A 17,553-nucleotide genomic window follows, 5' to 3' on the forward strand; every position below is an offset into this window, starting at 1 on the left:
TGATGACCTTTAGATGCCTCCTGATCGGGCAATCTCTCTTTAATAATTCACCACCACCACTTTTGATCTCAAATCTCAACGATCGGACCATACCATTGCATCCGGAACGATCAAATTAGCTGGAAACAAGTCTGAAATCGTCCAAATCGCATTTCAGACGGCTAAGATTTGATCAAAACAATTCTGGCCTGATCAACAGCTCATATTCAATCTCAGATCCGGTTGCATGTAGGATCAGCTACACTGGATCCTGTCCCTCGGCTCGCGGCTGGTGACGTGGCAGGTGGATCCCACCTTGCTGACGTGGCTGCTGACTGGTCGCTGACATGGCATGCTGACTGTGCATGATGATGTCATAATTACGTCATTCTAACGTCATCCTTATCCGGGTCTAGCACGTGGGTCGGGTCGTCTAGTATTCGGGTCGGGTCGGCTCATCCGGGTGAAGAAGACGCGTGTGATGCGTGGCACGCGTCTGTGCGCGGGGGCAATGTCCTCGCCGGCGCGTGACGGCCCGTACGGAGGATTCCGACGTCCGATTTCGACGCGGTTTTCAACAGTGGCTTCGTCTCTTCCTCCTCTACACAGTGGTATGGTCAAAACACAATTTTGACAACTTTTATTTTTGAGCAAAAATCAAACACCCCTTTAAACCATGTGCTCTGATACCAATTGTTGGGAATTCCGACCGGTGATGTACTGATAGTTGCTCAAAGGAGGCTTAAGCACACTGACACAATATTTAACGTGGTTCGACAAAACCGCCTACATCCACGGGAGAGTCAATATTATTAGAGATAGATAGAGAAAGGGTTACAACACACATGGAGGAGGAGGCTCACTTCACTCAAACTCAACTTCCATTGCTCTCACACACTGCTGCACAAGGCAGTAGGGCTGCTGCCCTTGGCAGCTACTCCCTCTTTCTCTCCTCACGTATCTCTCTCTTATTCTCTTCAATACTCTCTACTTTGCTCTCTTTCTCAATGCCCTTTTATAGGCAACAATTGTGTCTTCTCAATAATGGCTGCACATAGGTTGATACATTTGTCAATGGTGGGTGCAACTACCATTGACAAATGGTAACCCTACTCCTTAGGGTAGGTTGCCCAATAATGGCAAATCCTAACATATAGCAAGTGAAAAATCTGTCAGTTTGGCAACTCGATTATGATCCGTTATAATGTTTGCAGGTCTGATATATCTCGGTGTTTAACAGGCCTGGAAAGTGCAGTACGAGCAATTCACTAGCAATATCTGCTTGTGATTTTTATCCTACATTTCCATGATAATGGCCGAGGCTGTATCTCATTGGTAGAAGAGATACAGTAGGAGAGCGTCTCACTGCCTACAAATTCATACACCAAAATGGGATGTTCAGTCGCAAGGCAGCATCCTATGAGCTTTAGGACATTGCTGTGCGTGCTCATTTGTGTCCCAGTGACAATGTCAAGGAAAATTGATCCCTCAAATCCCTGCGATCGTAGCAGGACATTATATTTTTTTAACAGAAACTGGATGATCTTCCAAACAGCTAGCCTTTGTACGATATGTAATCAACATCTCTCTGTATTATTTGTTCATAGTCATATTTGTTTGTTGCTTTCCTGATCACTTTGGTAGGGAAGGTACGGATAGGATTACACTTGCCATCACAAGAAGTGATAAGCTCCTCCAACAAGATTCTCCCATTCTTCATGAAGTGTGTCTCCTCTTTGGAAATTCTTTTCATCATTTTTAAACATGAAGCCATCTTACGATTCTTACCTGCCTAGCAAACCACAAACATATCACCTTTTTTTTATAGTAAACGAGTGGATTATATATTAAACAGCCCCATCAAGTAGATGGAACTGAATGAAAGATAAATACAATGGGAATATAAAAGAAAAGAGAAGACCAAAACGACGAGGGACCTAATTAATTAGTCCAGTTCATAATACATTCTGGATTTCTAAAAAGATCTGAGCCCGTGTAGCTGAAATTTCTAACTGAAGACTTCAACCAGAAGGCTAAACGGTGAAAGGTGAGATCAAAAATCATATTTCAATCCGTAGCCTTGGATTCGAAGATTAGGCGATTGCGTGCTATCCAAATTGACCAGTACAGACCTTTGAAGAGGAGGTTAGTAGCACGTCGCTGAAAATTTTCATTAATCAAATCGGACCATTCCTGTAGGTTTTGATATGGGTCTTTGTGCAAACAACTTGAACACCCAAACCAGTTTAAGAAACGACCCCAAAGAGACCATGTTATAGGACACCAATGGAAGAGATGATTAATTGTCTCAATTTCCTTGCAGCAGAATGGGCAGTGAGATTCCTCATATTTAATGATTCTCCTCTAAGCTAAAAAACTCCGTGTACTCAAACTGCCATGAAGAAGAAGCCATATGAACACATCTACTTTTGGAGGGGCATAACTATTCCATAGCAGAACAGGAGAGTGATTATTTTCAGTTGCTGATAGACTATAAAAAAGAACGCAACCTGATTGAGATGAGTACATGCCAGAGCTGTGAAATTTCCATAACTTGCGGTCTGAACCATCTGAGAAAATGAGACCACGCTGCACCTCTGCAATCAAGCTCTCCCTCATGCAGTTTTCACGAGGCCGGAGGGGTCTTCTCCAAGATAGGTTGAAAGATGTATCTGTCAAATCACATATATCTGCAAGGCTGGATTTTTGCTGTAGGGAGAGGTTATACAGTCTGGGGAATAAGAGTTGGAGAGTGGTTATAGAGCCAAGCCAAGAGTCAGTCCAAAACTAGATGTTCCTCCGATCACCCACCTTGAACCCGACATTTGCATGTAAAAGATTGGCTATGTTTTGTGTTGAGAAGATCGCCGAAACAATGCCATGCCAAGTTAGAGATAAAGAACATGTAAACTCAGGGATACCGTTAATAAAGTGAGGTCAGTATTTTAGAAGAATGTGTTCTTGCCAGCCTGCTACCACTCCATTATCCAGATTCCAAAGCCATTTAAATAGCAGAGCCAAATTTTTGTTATGGATGGATCCTAGCCCGAGACCACCAGAAGATTTACTCTTTATTACCTTGTGCCAGGCCACCTTAAAAATGCCATGAGATGTTGAGGTTCCTTTCCAGAGAAAAGACCGGGTTAGAGAAGAGATGACTTTAATAATACCCTTTGGCATAGAAAAAACTGACATGTAGAACAAAGGAAGAGAGCTTAAGACTGATTTAATTAGACATAACCTTCCCGCCATGCTCAAAAATTCCCTTTCTATGTGCTTAGCTTTGCTCTGATAGCTGGGATTGGCTCCAAGAGGTAGTCCAAGGTACTTGACCGGGAAAGTATCACTACGACAGAAAACTGAGTTCGCCAAGCTAGAGGTGTGGTCGTTGTCCAAGTTGATACCTATTAGAGAGCTTTTATAGAAATTAACTTTCAATCCGAAAATGATCTCAAACCAACGAAGTATCCTCTTAGCATGTAGAAGAGAGGGAAAATCATTTGGCAGGAAAATCAGAGAGTCATCGGCATATTACAAATGAGTTATGTAATGTCCTGGAGCAGTCTGTAAGCCTTTGAAATAACTTGAAGCTGATGCCCTATTGAATAAAACTGTCAATCCCTGAACTGCGATGTCAAATAGGAAAGGAGAGAGAGGGTCCCCTTGCCTGAGACCCCTCTCCAGACTAAATTCTCTACTAGGGGAACCGTTTATCAAGATGGCTAATTTAGAAGTGGATAAACATTCAAAGATCAACTTCCTCTAGTGTGGGCCAAAACCCATGTATCCCATGCTTGTGTCAATATGTTCCCACAAAATTGAGTCAAAGGCTTTATAGAAATCTACCTTCAGTAAGAGGCCATGCTCCTTCTTACTGCGCACACCATGGACAACCTCATTTGCTATCATGAACCCATCTAAAATCTGACGCCCAGCAATGAATGCAGACTGGTTAACACTGATTACATCTGTCAAGACACTTCTAAGCCTAGTGGACAATAGTTTTGCCACTATTTTATATAACTCGTGAATCAAGCTTATCGGACGAAAATGTGAGAATCTGCTCGACCCCTTTGATTTTGGAATCAGAGTTACAAAAGAAGAGCTGATACCCTTTGGAAGTTTACTGGTTCTGAAAAAACTTTTAACCAACATAAAAACCTCTGAGCTGATGATATTCCATACCTTTTTATAGAAGGAGAAGGTGAAACCATCGGGGCCAGGGGCTTTAGAACCATCACAGTCCCAAACAGCTTGCATAACTTCTTCTATTGAAGGTGGTCTTTCTAGCCAAATAGACTTTGCTTCTGAAATTTTGGAGAACCCTGAGCCTCCCATTTCAATTCTTTTACACGTTGGTTTCAGAAACAAGGATGAGAAGAAGTTGACAGCGCCTTCCTTTATAGCATTTGGGGAGACTAGGTGACTACCATTATGATCAATCTTACTAATGTAGTTGCGGCCTTTCCTTAAACTTGCTGACATTTGAAAAAAAACGAGTGTTCTTATCCCCCATTTTACACTAGTTTTGACGAGATTTTTGTCTCCAGATATCTTCAACCCTTCTGTTAACCTCCCATAAATCAGAGTTCAACCCCTGGAGCTTTGTTTTTTCGGTCTCAGACAAGGGACACACTTCACTTTTGTTTTCAAGTGTTGTAATGGAGTTCTGGATGTCTCCAAGTTTTAGATTCCGATCCCTAAAAGTGGATTTATTCCATTGTCTCAGCTTTTTTCCCATGATCCCCAGCTTCTTAATCAGACTATATTCACCTGGAAACTCCTTACAGCTATCAGACCAGAGGGCCTCAAAATCTGTTAAGAAAGAAGGGTGTGACAGCCAGCAGTTTATGAAACGGAACGGCTTCCACCCCTAGTCTACCTCTGGGCTTTGGAGGAGCAGTTGACAATGATCTGACATCCCTCTAGGGTAGCGGCAAAGAGATGGAGACGGGAACTGCAGCTGAAATTCCGGGGAAGCAAAAGCTCTGTCAATGCGACTCATAGACCCGCCCCTAAACCAAGTGAACCGGTGCCCCTGCATATTGTATTCAACCAGTTCACAGTCTGATATGAATCTGCAGAATGAAGTTGAACCTGATAGATTGAGGTTACCACTACTTCTTTCATTAGGGAGTAGAGTTTCGTTGAAATCACCTATCACCACCAGTGGTAGTTCAAAAGCAAACTTAAGAATGATGATTTCTTCCCATAGATCAGCACGTTCTTTCACTAAAGATGCAGCGTAGACACCAACTATCATATAATTAAAAGAAGAGGGAGTATACGTGCCACATAGGCTGATCCACTGCCCCCCCAAATTCTATAGAGTTAACTTCAAAAACAGAGTTATCCCACATTGCTATAATCCCTCCTGATTTCCCTACAGATTCTAGAGAAGTCCATTTGACAGTTGCAATATTCCACAAATTTCTAATGAAGGAGTCACAACAATTATTTTTCTTGGTTTCTAAAAGGAAGCAGATACCAACATTATTTTTTATAAGCCTATTCCGGATGGAATTTCGTTTGTGTGCCATACCTAAACCACAGCTGTTCCAAGCAAAGATATTCATAACGAGAACAAAAACCAAGGCAGACTAGACTTAGCGTGGTAGAAAACTTACAACTAATTAATTGATGTCCACTCCTCTACTTCTCTGTCAATGTTTCTCTTTATTCCTTCTTCGTACCCTTTTAGTTCTTGCGGGTTTCCCAAACCTAGAGCCACAGCATCTTGTATCATGAATGCATATCACCTTTTCACTGTCAAACCCATTGTCTGGATGCTTCATACAGGTGATTTGAAACCGAATATTTCCTTGTTGGATTCTTGAGTTTAAGGAGTCTGAAGAATCACAATCCTCCATAGTGTTAGCAACACTACCACTGGCTTGCAGCAACTTCAGTTTTCTTATTTTATGGCTATTCCCGGTTGCATTTTCATTGGTCGCGTCTGCAGAGGTTTGTGAGCTGCTTTGAGGGTTCAACAGGGGTGGTAGATGGAGATGCTTGCCATTGGTTTCATCATCCATGGAGGCGTAGTTATGGTTCTTTCCAATGCCGGATGACTCGATAACAGGGGATGGTATGGTGTCTTGTAGAGGTGTGTTATTTTGGGTGCAGGTTACCTTCATTGTAAGAAGGTTGGGTGCTCCATCAGAAATATGAGCTGCAAACGATCTAACTTTCATCACATTCTTCCTTTTGCTGAATGAAGATTTAGGTGCAGGCCCTCTGGCTCTTCTAAGCTTCGTATCTTTTATTTTTCCTTCCAACTCCATTTTTACTATTTCTTGTGGTTCTGCCAGGTCACGTATGAATGCATATCACCTAGCTAGATACACATGGATGGTGCTTCCCATATATCCACTTTTGAACATTAAGATGCGTTTAGTTTGGTTCGTGTCTCATGAGAGAAAATACATAATATATATATATATATATATATATATATATATATATATATATATATAACAAAAACATAAGAGATGGAAATAGAAAAAAAAAATAATTAAACCAGAACCGAATGCTTGCCCCTACCGGAAATAGCAATTTCCTTACCGTACAGCACAACTTATTACAAGGCTCATTGATACACATCCTAAGAAATCAGAGAGGGAAAGGAGGACAGCCATCTACACAGTGCAGAAAACTTCCATAAAACCAACTAATTTAAGGACATTAATACTCCATAACAACAAAAACCAAAGAAAAAAGATAGGCAATTCAACAATACAAACTTAAATTGATTACGACATTATGCTATTGTGACAATTGCCCTTTCGGGAGGATCATGTTCTTGTTGATCCCAAGCCACTGATATTACTAGCTAAGAAGTGAAGGCCATGATATCTGGATCTTGTTGGAGCTGAATCATGTCCTTTTCATCTAAGTTCAACCAAGCTTCAATTCCATCACCAGATTTAGTATCATTCAGAATAGTTAATTCTATATTTGGAGGCACAAGACTCACCCATGCAGGCTTTCCCCAGCCAAAGTTAACTTCATACAAGCCCATCCTACACCAGCTTGTGAACCTGAATATATCTACCTCGCTTTTGTTCAATTCTTCAAACATCTCTGCAAAAGAATTAGTCACCATTGAAAACATTTCAGGAATGTTGATGGCCTTTACGCATTCTGAACTGGCTCTTCTCTTAGCATCTCCTATCAAACTCACAAGCTCACTCAACACGAGTTTGCTCTGATTTTTAGCATCGAACCGAGCAATGATAGGCCTGCAAAGGTTTCCACATTGATTATCTAGCGGGACACCAACTTTTCCTCTCAAATTGAAAGGTAGACTCATTGAAGAAGACCTGAGGTATCCATGCTTCTCTTTTGCCACACTAATGAGAGCTTTCCATATCAGTGCTGAGACCACCTCCACACGCGAAGGGTGATGCTTGACTCCAGAATCAGCACCGCTAATTACTTCAGATTTCAGTTTCTCTATTGCTTCCCTGTCAAACCGAAATATTTTGGTGACAGTTTTCTTACTAGCCATGCGAGGTGGAGGTACTGGAAACCTGAGCCTGCCGGAAGGTAAATCTCCTTCCGGGAAGATAAATGGTGAAACGAAGGTTGGAGGAGTAACTTTACTAATCCCTTGATCATGAAAATGAGCTGTAGCCCATGCATTGATAAATCTTGACATGGTCCATCTACCAGCTATCCTGTGCGAATTGAGCACACCGATTGCTAGCCCTCCACACCTGAAAATGTTAACTTGAATAGCTAATAAAGGACTAGTCGCAGATTCTGCTAAAGAAGGAACCAAACGACGAAGCAGCTCATATGGTTTGGGCTCTTGCTGGAGAATTTGAGTGAGGTCTCCATCAGCTTTAGCTTCCAAGAATTCTACCCCATCATCATTACAATCAACTATGAGTTTGTCTTTGATGAATCTTCCTGCTAGAGGGTAAAAGAGCGTTAAGACTTCTAACAATGATTTCTCTAGCTGCTCAACTAGCTTCTGTGTGTTGATGTTCTCTATTTCATGGTTGGCATTGGTGTAGTAGAAAATATTGGGTACATAATTTGGAGGTGCATGCTGATCAAGAATCGAAAGTTTCAGAATTTGAAGGTGAGGAGGCGTTTGAACTGATGGCTTGATGAGCTTTCTTGATGTGATTTGAACCTCCATTGTTAACTTTCTGTAGCAATATATAGAGGAACAATGTAATGGGTTGGTGTGTTTGGACTCTGGGAAAAGGGAAGTTTTAGTTCGAAATTGAAGTCATGAAATCATCGTTTGGAGTATCGCAAAACTGGTGGATATACAGATATTTATAGCAGGGTCAGCGTGCAGGTGTAGAAACGACTGGTAAGGTTTTACTTCCTGTAAATAAATAATAGGTAAAAAGAAAGTGTTCGGCTTCGATGATTATACAGTACTAGAATATTTTCCCGTGTTCTGCAGCTGCCAATAATAAAATTTTTGTTAAATTTTAAAAAATATAGAATATATATTAAGTGTTTTGGGTTCGGTAGCCAAGCCAAATCCAAAATAGCCTTGGGTGAGGCTGCGAAGATAGACCCAAAATAGCATTAGGCCCTGCTGCCAGCAGGACCTAATAGCTTTGGGTCCGGCTGCCCAACCTGACTCAGTGACTCTTGGACTTCTTGGCTACCATACCCAAGACTCTTGAATTCATTGGTTGGGAATATAGAATAATAGGAACGACGACATCTACTTTTTTGGAATTTATTTTTTGTTCATTTCCAGAGATGATTAATAGGTTGGGAGTGCAGAAACAATACCTCTGTAATACATGAAAAGGTTATTAAGAAAAATCATTAATACTCCTTAAACAGTTTAGATTCGTTGAGTGGTTTAGGATTTACTATAAATACTTTTCCAACATAGTTAAAAAAATTAAAAACTCCTCATTCATAGGGAACATATTATTGTCGAACCACGTTAAATCTTGAGTTCTTTGTAGTTTCGTTTTCTATTGCAATATTCATCAATAATTACTATGAATTTTTTACAATAAAAATGCCTTTTTTTTCAACTCAAAATTTTTAGAATGAAAGGAAATTTTTACCAATACCTACTGGTTAAGGAAAGAAAAGAACATCTTTGATGAACAACAGGAAGCGTTTAACTAATTACAAGTAAAAAAAGTTAAGAAGTCCAAAAGCTATTGAGTAGGGCTCGGCAACGCCATTGGATGCTGCTAGCCAGTCGCACCTAATGTTATTGGGCTGCTCGTAGCTAGACCTAACGCTGTTAGGTCATGCTGAGAGCAGGACCCAAAGCTATTAGGTCCCGCTAGGATTGGATCATGGTGGCAGCAGTACCCAAACCTAACGGTAGTGGGTCCTGCTAGGTTGTTAGGTAGGAGGGCCCAATGCTAATATGTCCTGCTGGGTAGGAGAACCCAACGATAATGGATCATGCTGGGCAGCAAGGGCCAATGCTATTGGTTTATGCAGCGTTAGGTCATGCTGGGAGGAGCACCTAACTATATTGGGTCCAACTAAGATTGGGTCCTGTTGTTAATAGAACCCAATGCTATTGAGTCCTGTTGGGATTGGATCCTAGTGGTAGCAGAACCCAAACCCAATGCTATTGAGTCCTGCTGGGAATTAGGGCTCAACGTTATTGGGTCCTGCTAGGATTGGGTCTTAGTGTCAGCAAGACCCAAACCTATTGGGTCCTGCTGCCCACTATGATGCAATAGCATTGGGCTCGACTATTAGCAGAACCCAACACTATTGGGTTCTGATAGGATTGGGTTATGTTGGCAGCCAAACCCAACAGGTTTGGGTCCTGCTGTCAGCAGAACCCAAAGCTATTGGGTATTACTGTCAGAAAGACCCAACGTTATTGGGTCATGCTGGGATTGAGTCCTGCAAGGATTAGGTCCTGGTGGTAGCATGACCCAAACTCAACGCTATTGGATTTTGCTGTCTCCATGATCCAATAGTGTTGGGTCATGTTGTCTTTCTTTTCTTTTATTTAATTTTTTTAATACAGTAAAGATAAAATAAATTGATGATACTTTTTTATACTGTACAAAAGTTAGATGATGATAATTTTTTTCATTTAAGATTAGGTTGAATTTTATTATTAAAGCATGTTTGTTTTTGCATTTCAAAAAAACTTTTCAAAAAATCTGAATTTTTGTTTAATTCTTTCTAACTTCAAATTAATATTTTTTTTTGATGTTTTTGTATTATTTTAATGTGATTGAAAATGGCTCAAGTCCTCAAAACTTTGTTGTCCGGTTGACCCAATAGCGTTAGGTCTGGTTGCCCAGTAGGACCCAATAGCGCTGGGTTTAGATTGGAAATATCTTAAAAAGACAAAAAAAATCAACAGAAAGAAATTAGTTGTCGGTGAATTGGACGCTGCTATACTATGTGTTATTCATGGTGTTACTGAAGAAAATACTTTATTTGAAGATGATGATGGTGTAAATACATTCTGTACTTTTAATCCAACTCAAGTATTTTTACATTTGAAAAAAAAAATTATTATTGACTCGCTGCGGAGCGCGGGCCAATATGCTAGTTATCATATTATTATGTAATGGTTATTTTTTAAAATATTGTTTTTTAAAAAATATATTAAGATAATATTTGTTTGATTTTTTCAAATTGATCCCATTAATTTATTTCCTAAGGGAAAAGAAAGACAACAGAACCAACGCTATTTGGTTCTGCTGCCTCCATGACCTAATAGCATTGGTCCTCCTGCCTTTCTTTTCTCTTATTTAATTTTTTTTTATACAGTAAAGAAATAAATTGACGAGACTATTTTTATATTGTACAAAAGTTGGGTGATGATAATTTTTTATTTGAGTTTGGGTTGAATTTTCTTATTAAAGCATGTTTGTTTTTGTGTTTCAAAAATACTTTTCAAAAATCTGAAATTTTTTTTCTTACTTCATATTTTTTGATGTTTTTGTATTACTTTGATGTGATTGAAAATGGCAAAGGTCCCCAAAACTTCGTTGCCCGGCCTATCCAATAGTGTTGGGTCCAGATTGGAAATATCTTAAAAGGGAAACAAATTCAAGGGAAGGAAATTAGTTGGTAGTGTATTGCGAGCTGCTCTACTATGCATTATTCATGGTGCTAATGTAGAAAATATTTTATTTGAAGATGGTGATGGTGTAAATACTTTATGTACTTTAATCCAACTCAAGTATTTTTATATTTGAAAAAAAATTGTTATTGACCCGTTGCGAAGTACGGCCCAATATGCTAGTTGTCATATTAATACGTAAGGGTTATTTTTAAAAAAAACATATATTGAGATAAATTTTTTTGATTTGTTAAAACTAAATAAGAGAAAAGAAACTTTGCAGCCAGACCCAACAACCCAATGTTGTTTGGTCTGATTGCGAAGCCAGACCCAACAGGCTCCGTAGAAAGAGCCACATTTTATTATCAAAAATCATTTTTAAACTCAAAATCTTGAGTTTTAATTTTTCAGTATGAAATTTTTAACCTTTTATATAAATACTAAAATCTAGTGAATCATGGGTTTAAGAATAGGAGGCTATAGTATCCTTTTCTCTTCCTATGATTTAAAAAAAAAAAAGAGAGAGAGAGGGATATTTCTTATTAATAAAAGGAAGTTAGCCACTTAGATTGTGGCTAGCCAAGATAAATCACAACTCATGATGAAATATGAGAGAATTGCATTTGTAGAGGCTAAAAACCAGATAATAGTAACCTATATTTCTTAGAATTTTTTATATATATATAATAATCAAAGTTTTACTAATTGCTCAGAAGACCATTAAGTCAATGGAATTCTAAAATAGAATACAATGATAAAAACCATCAAGCAATACATAAAAAGTAAGAATATCTGTCACTAACAAATTAAACTTAGGTGTTAATAAAGTTCAATAGAAAATCATGCTTGTTAATATAAGGCTATGCATTAATACGAGAAAGTCTCATGCATCACCACCTTTGGTGAATCCTGCAACAATCCAAGAGAATGGTCTCCCACATTGCTATGCTCAAGTGTTCATAGCAGAAACCACAGATCATGATTTCTTCTGGTTCTTTCCTTTTTCCTGTACTTCTCTGGATATAAGGCGACTACAGCACCACGTAATGTGATATTCCTAAAGCATGACATGGAAATTAAATTGAGATCAAGTTGTTTCCTCTAGATGGGACATATATGCTGAAAGCCTTTGAATCTTGATTCCGTAATTTAATGCTTTGGATCATAAATTAGCAAATGCCCACCACTGCGGAATGGGGACCGAGTGATCAGAGGTGGAAAATTAAACATCTCTCATGCAATTCCAATCATTTCATGAAATCCTCTCCTCAGTAGTCGATTGTATCATTATCATTGTCCAACTACTTTATGAACACCGTTTACATTGAACAAGGTGTCCAATTAATTCTTCATCAATACGTTTGATGCAGGGCATCGTTGGCATTGACCTACCGCTTTTAAATTGTTTGATGGAACCCGGCTGGACTGTCAGAAAGCCATTGGTAAATGAAGACGGGTAGGTAAGATATATGGCTATGATCTCTTAAATGATTTAAAATATGTTAATATTATAATTTTATTGGTTAATTTTAAAAAATATTTTTTTTATTTAATAACCGTATATTTGATGAATGTGTGATATATAAAGAGTTTATTTAGAAAATTAATACTCTTCCCATAACTATTTGTTTTATTCCTCCAGAAATATATATGAAAATAATTGAGGGTTAGAAAAGAAACACGGTTTTCTTCATCAATTTACATTCATAACTTATTCTCTCAAAGAGTTTGCTATGAATCCAAGTACACAGTACTCTTTAATAATTTGAATGTGAAAACCATAAAGTTTTAAAATTAAGGGCATTATAATTTATATATTTTTTATTGTGTTTTTTTTACGTACAATCTAAAGAATTGAATTGCTTATATGTAGTATAGAGTACTTTTAAGTTCCGAAATTCATATTTTCTATTTAATGATTATTACATCTTCTAATTTCTTATGAACCCTAGATTTTAAACGAGAAATTTTATTTTATTCTTCCAATTTCTATTATTAAAATTTATATATGAATGTTTTCTGGAGAATATCATCATTTATATTTCCATAACTGATGATGAATTAAGTTTGAGTATTGTTTTGTGTAAGTGCTTGAATCCGTACATGTGATCAGCTTAAAGAGATTTTATTATGAAGAAGTAGTCAAGTATGCACGTGGTTGGTTCTTCACTTCATATGATTCAGTGTATGTTTTAAAGGGTACTGGCATTAATTGTATTGCTGTTAATGCAAGATTTATATGATTTATTTGTTCATAAATATGCCATGTAATCAATTAGTTAGTTAAATATATGTAGTATTGATTTTTATTCATGCAGAATATATTTATTATTAATAAAAGATTTCTTTATCTTTAATATTTATTTATATTTGATTAATAAATTTAAAGTTTAATTAATAAATGCAAAGTAAAGATAAAGTCCATGGTATAAAAAAAATTATAAAGTTGTTATAATTATGAGATTTTTATTGCATCAAAACATTGTTCCTAGATATTCCTTATCAATGTTCTATTAAGATTGGACATTAATTAAAGTTGTTGAAACTGGTGTATATTATGTTTATTTTTTTTTATGAAAGAAAGCATTTGCTCTCATAAACTGAGGTATGATGGATACCTAAAACTAATATGCAGGTGCTTATCAGATGTCATGTCGACTAAACTGACTCGTAAAAGAATTTTATATCTATGAAAAGACTCTCATGATAATTGTGTAAATTATCCTTAAACTTGATATCACTAAATTATCTTATATAGAGAATGTTATGCTTTGATTCTGATTAACCACATGTTGTCCTAATTGTCACAACTCGATTTTTGAATTCATGACCGACACATAGGCAAGGTCTCCTCTCAGCTTTCCATACCTATGTAAACCCAAACTTACATATAAAATTTTTCACCTATATAAAAAAAATAGAGATCTATGCAACATGATAATATAACTAATTCTCTAATATAAATTGATTATCGTACTACAAGAGTTAATATAAATATCTTAGTTGCTGAATCCATCAGAACTTGGTAAATATTTTAATAACCCCTAAAAATTTAAATTCATGTGAGTTAATAGTCAGTATTTTAGTATAAATGTTGGACCTATAAGTAGGCTGATATTTAAATATCAGGAATTGAGCTTTAAATGAAATCCAATCTCTAAAAATAAAAATAATATAAAAATAAATTAGGTATAACTCCTTTATTTATTAAAATAAAATAAAAGTTAATATTAAAACTAATTTTCATATAATTAAAGAAAATTTTTTTTTATTTTTCTAAGTTGATTCAAATTAATTTATATAACTCAAAACCCGACTTTTTGATTGAATCAACCCCTGAGTCATAGGCTGAATATGCGCCATTATTAAAACCTCAACTACACAGTCACCAAAACACTCTTCTTTTCTCTTCCCGTCATATTGTTTGTCCTCGATTTTATGGCTTGTGTAGTCTTGAAAAAATAAGGCATTGGACAAAAAAATATTTAGATATGATATTTTGGGTTATTTATGGTGTTAGCAGTTAAGGTGATAAGGATAATATAGAAAATAAATTAAATTAAATTTAGTGTTTCAAATATATAATTTCAATTTATTTATTAATTAAATTCAAATTTAATACTATAATTAAATTCAATTACAATAAAATTAGTTTCAAACAACCTGTAAATAAAACCATTAAATTCTACATCAAATAATCATTCAGTGATGTTGAAAAAAAAACACGCAACAAATTAACTTATACCGTATAAATCATGAACTTGCGAATTAGAAATCGTAAAAGAACTTCTTGAAGAGTTCCATGTGATTGCTTTCTAAGCAAGTAAATATCATTAAGCTCCCATCATTATTTGGGCATCGAGCAATGTATGCCATGCCCTCGAAGCCAACAATTGCTGGCCCCATAAAATAAGGTCGACCCCAACCAAAATCAGCATCATATATCGGCATTGTCATCCAACTCACAATATTGAGGTTTGGACTCTTAAATGTGCGTGGCCCTCGCTTCAAAGCTTCTAAATCAGCCTGGACTTGCAAATAATCAATGGCTGATCTCAAATATTCATTGTCCATTCTTTTCAATGCTCCACGGATTTTTGCTATGGTATCCACCAATGGCTTTGATTGGATTTCGCCTGATAAACCTAAAACTGCTGTTGTGAAAAGAACATTGCCACAGTATCCGGCTGGCAATGGTGGGTTCAATCTAGATCGCCCATCTGTTGGAATGTGTAATTTTGTTGCTTGGTCGTTCGAGATTCCACGTGCCTTGCAGGTGCATTGCCAAATATGTGCTGCTAGGGTTTCAAAGGTGCTATAGTTGATAGTGCCATCACCAACGTCTTTTCTAGACTTGTTTTTTAGGGTTCGGAGTTGATCAAATGTGATGGTGAGGATTTTTGCACAAGTGGGTTCAGGATTTGTTTGGATTTCTGGGGTTTGGTCACCGGAGTTATGGGTGTTCAGGGGAGGAGGGGGGTCATATTCTACGTGATGCATAGCAGGGATAGGCGGAACTCGAGCATCAAGCAAGGTACGGTCAATGAACGGTGGGGTGGTAAGAGATAGTCCTCTTGCAATTTCAGACCACGAGTTGATAAAATGGATTGCAGAAGTTCCATCTCCCAAGATATGGTGTAAGCCAACTCCAAGACATACTCCTCCACATTTGAAAAAGGTTGCCTGTTAGCAACATACACGGCAAGCAAATCATAAACAGAAAACACTTTTGAGTTTCTAAAACTCAATACAAATTAAAAAAAATAAAATTTAAAAACTAAAATAATACTTTGTTTCTTCTAAAAAGATGTCAAATTGCAAATAGTAATATATGCATATTAATTTATTAACCTTGTTTTCCTATCAAAGAATGAGAGATGCAATGATTGTAGGACAATGTAATTCAACACATTAAATATGGAAACTAATATATCTATTGTTATCTCTTTTAAGCCATGGCCATAACAGCTGTTTAATATATCTCTCCTATTTCATAAAAAAAATTCTAACTTTTCAAATGCAAACATATTTTTAAATTTAATTTATCTCAACGTTCCAATAAGATTTAAGTGATTAAAAAAATTATTTTATAATTATGCTACTTTTTTTTCATAATAGTCAAAAGTTTTGTTAAGAAAAAAAACTACAAAGATAATTGTGCTACTTTTCATTTCAAATCTAGCATAAACCCTAAAAAATATGCAAATCCTTTAACTCAATATATTCTGCATTAATTAATCCTTACACATTCTTCACATATTATGCGTACTTTGCCTTGCATTGGTTAAAAATCATGCACAACACAAATAATTTCAATGCTTTTGAATCCGAAGACAGCATCAAAAACCTTACCTGTAACAGTAGTAGAGGATAGGAAAATATGTTTGAACGATCAACTTCTGGAATGAACTGCAGCATCTCAAAGTGGGGAGTAAAATCCCCCAGTTCATCAGTGGTAGAGCTTGTTTCAGCCTCGACAAATAAAACCCCTTTGGCGTTACACAATATCGACATTCTACCATTTTCATCCTTCTCTAACCTCCCTGCCATATGGTAGAACGGCACAAGAGCCTTGCTCAGAGCCTCCTTGAGCACTTGAGGGTTAAAAAAACTGGAACAATCATTAACTGGCTTGTAGAAGTATATTGTTGGGACGTGTACAATTGGCACCAAGAGGTCCAGATTTGAGCTCCATAGGCTTTTTTTTGGTGTCTCTTCGGCAGGAAGTACAATAGTTGAGTCTTTTATTCGAATATCAACTTTTACCATCTGCACGGCAACAAAATCCTGTTAAAGTCCTGTTGATATATGTTGTTTAAATTGTTGAAAATCAACTCCATGTTCTTATCTTGAAACAGAAAATAGAGAGAGAGAGAGAGAGAGAGAGAGAGAGAGAGAGAGAGAGATTCCTCATACCTTGCGGCCCTATACAGAGAATAAAATTATTTTTAGAATTAGGGGGCAAAAAAAGCTTCGTCCCAGCCCTCACAAACTCAGAGTAGGAGGAAAGAGGGGCTTTTGTACACGGTGGGTGAAGACGAATCCTATTTATAGACAAACATTTTAACATATTTTCTTTAACGTTTTAGAATTTAGAGGGGAAAAAAGATGAAAGTGGGAGTTATTTGAAGTGTTTGACAAAATATAATATTGCAAGTCATGCAAGGTGTTGCCTAGCTACTTCTCCAGCAAATCTTAATAGCTACTCGGGAATCACTATTGTATGGATATAAGATGGTCATGGAATCCAAGCATTTAATGTCCAAGATCATCATCTCTAGTGTGGATATAAGATAAATTATTGTCCTAAATATTGTCATTATCCAATTTTGAAGTTCTCAATATATTTTTTTTCTAGTGGAAAGAAATTTAAATTGAATGGGAATTAACCCAGTTAATTTTGTGGGTTTAAAAGCAACTCGAACAACTCGAAAAAATATTCAAGTTAATATTTTTTAATATTAAAATAATAGCATATTAGATTAGCTTGGATCAACAAGGGTTATGAAATTATAACAACCCTATAAAAAAAT

General features: G+C 36.8%; 2 protein-coding genes across 2 annotated transcripts; both read right to left on the minus strand.

The window, feature by feature from the left end:
* Positions 1-6,811: 6,811 nt before the first annotated feature.
* LOC133694895 (acetyl-CoA-benzylalcohol acetyltransferase-like) lies at positions 6,812-8,128 on the minus strand. Its single transcript, XM_062116588.1, has one exon. It carries the CDS (start codon positions 8,126-8,128, stop codon positions 6,812-6,814), a length of 1,317 nt encoding a protein of 438 aa, XP_061972572.1.
* Positions 8,129-14,686: 6,558 nt separating this feature from the next.
* Positions 14,687-17,139, minus strand: LOC133693190 (shikimate O-hydroxycinnamoyltransferase-like). The gene is made up of 3 exons (XM_062114352.1): positions 16,937-17,139; positions 16,373-16,789; positions 14,687-15,703 (listed from the first exon to the last, which is right to left on the minus strand). Exons 2-3 carry the CDS (start codon positions 16,787-16,789, stop codon positions 14,789-14,791), a joined length of 1,332 nt encoding a protein of 443 aa, XP_061970336.1. The 5' UTR covers positions 16,937-17,139; the 3' UTR covers positions 14,687-14,788.
* Between the last annotated feature and the right edge of the window lie 414 nt (positions 17,140-17,553).

The sequence above is a fragment of the Populus nigra genome, chromosome 5 (genome assembly GCF_951802175.1).
Source record: "Populus nigra chromosome 5, ddPopNigr1.1, whole genome shotgun sequence".
Lineage (NCBI taxonomy): Eukaryota > Viridiplantae > Streptophyta > Magnoliopsida > Malpighiales > Salicaceae > Populus > Populus nigra.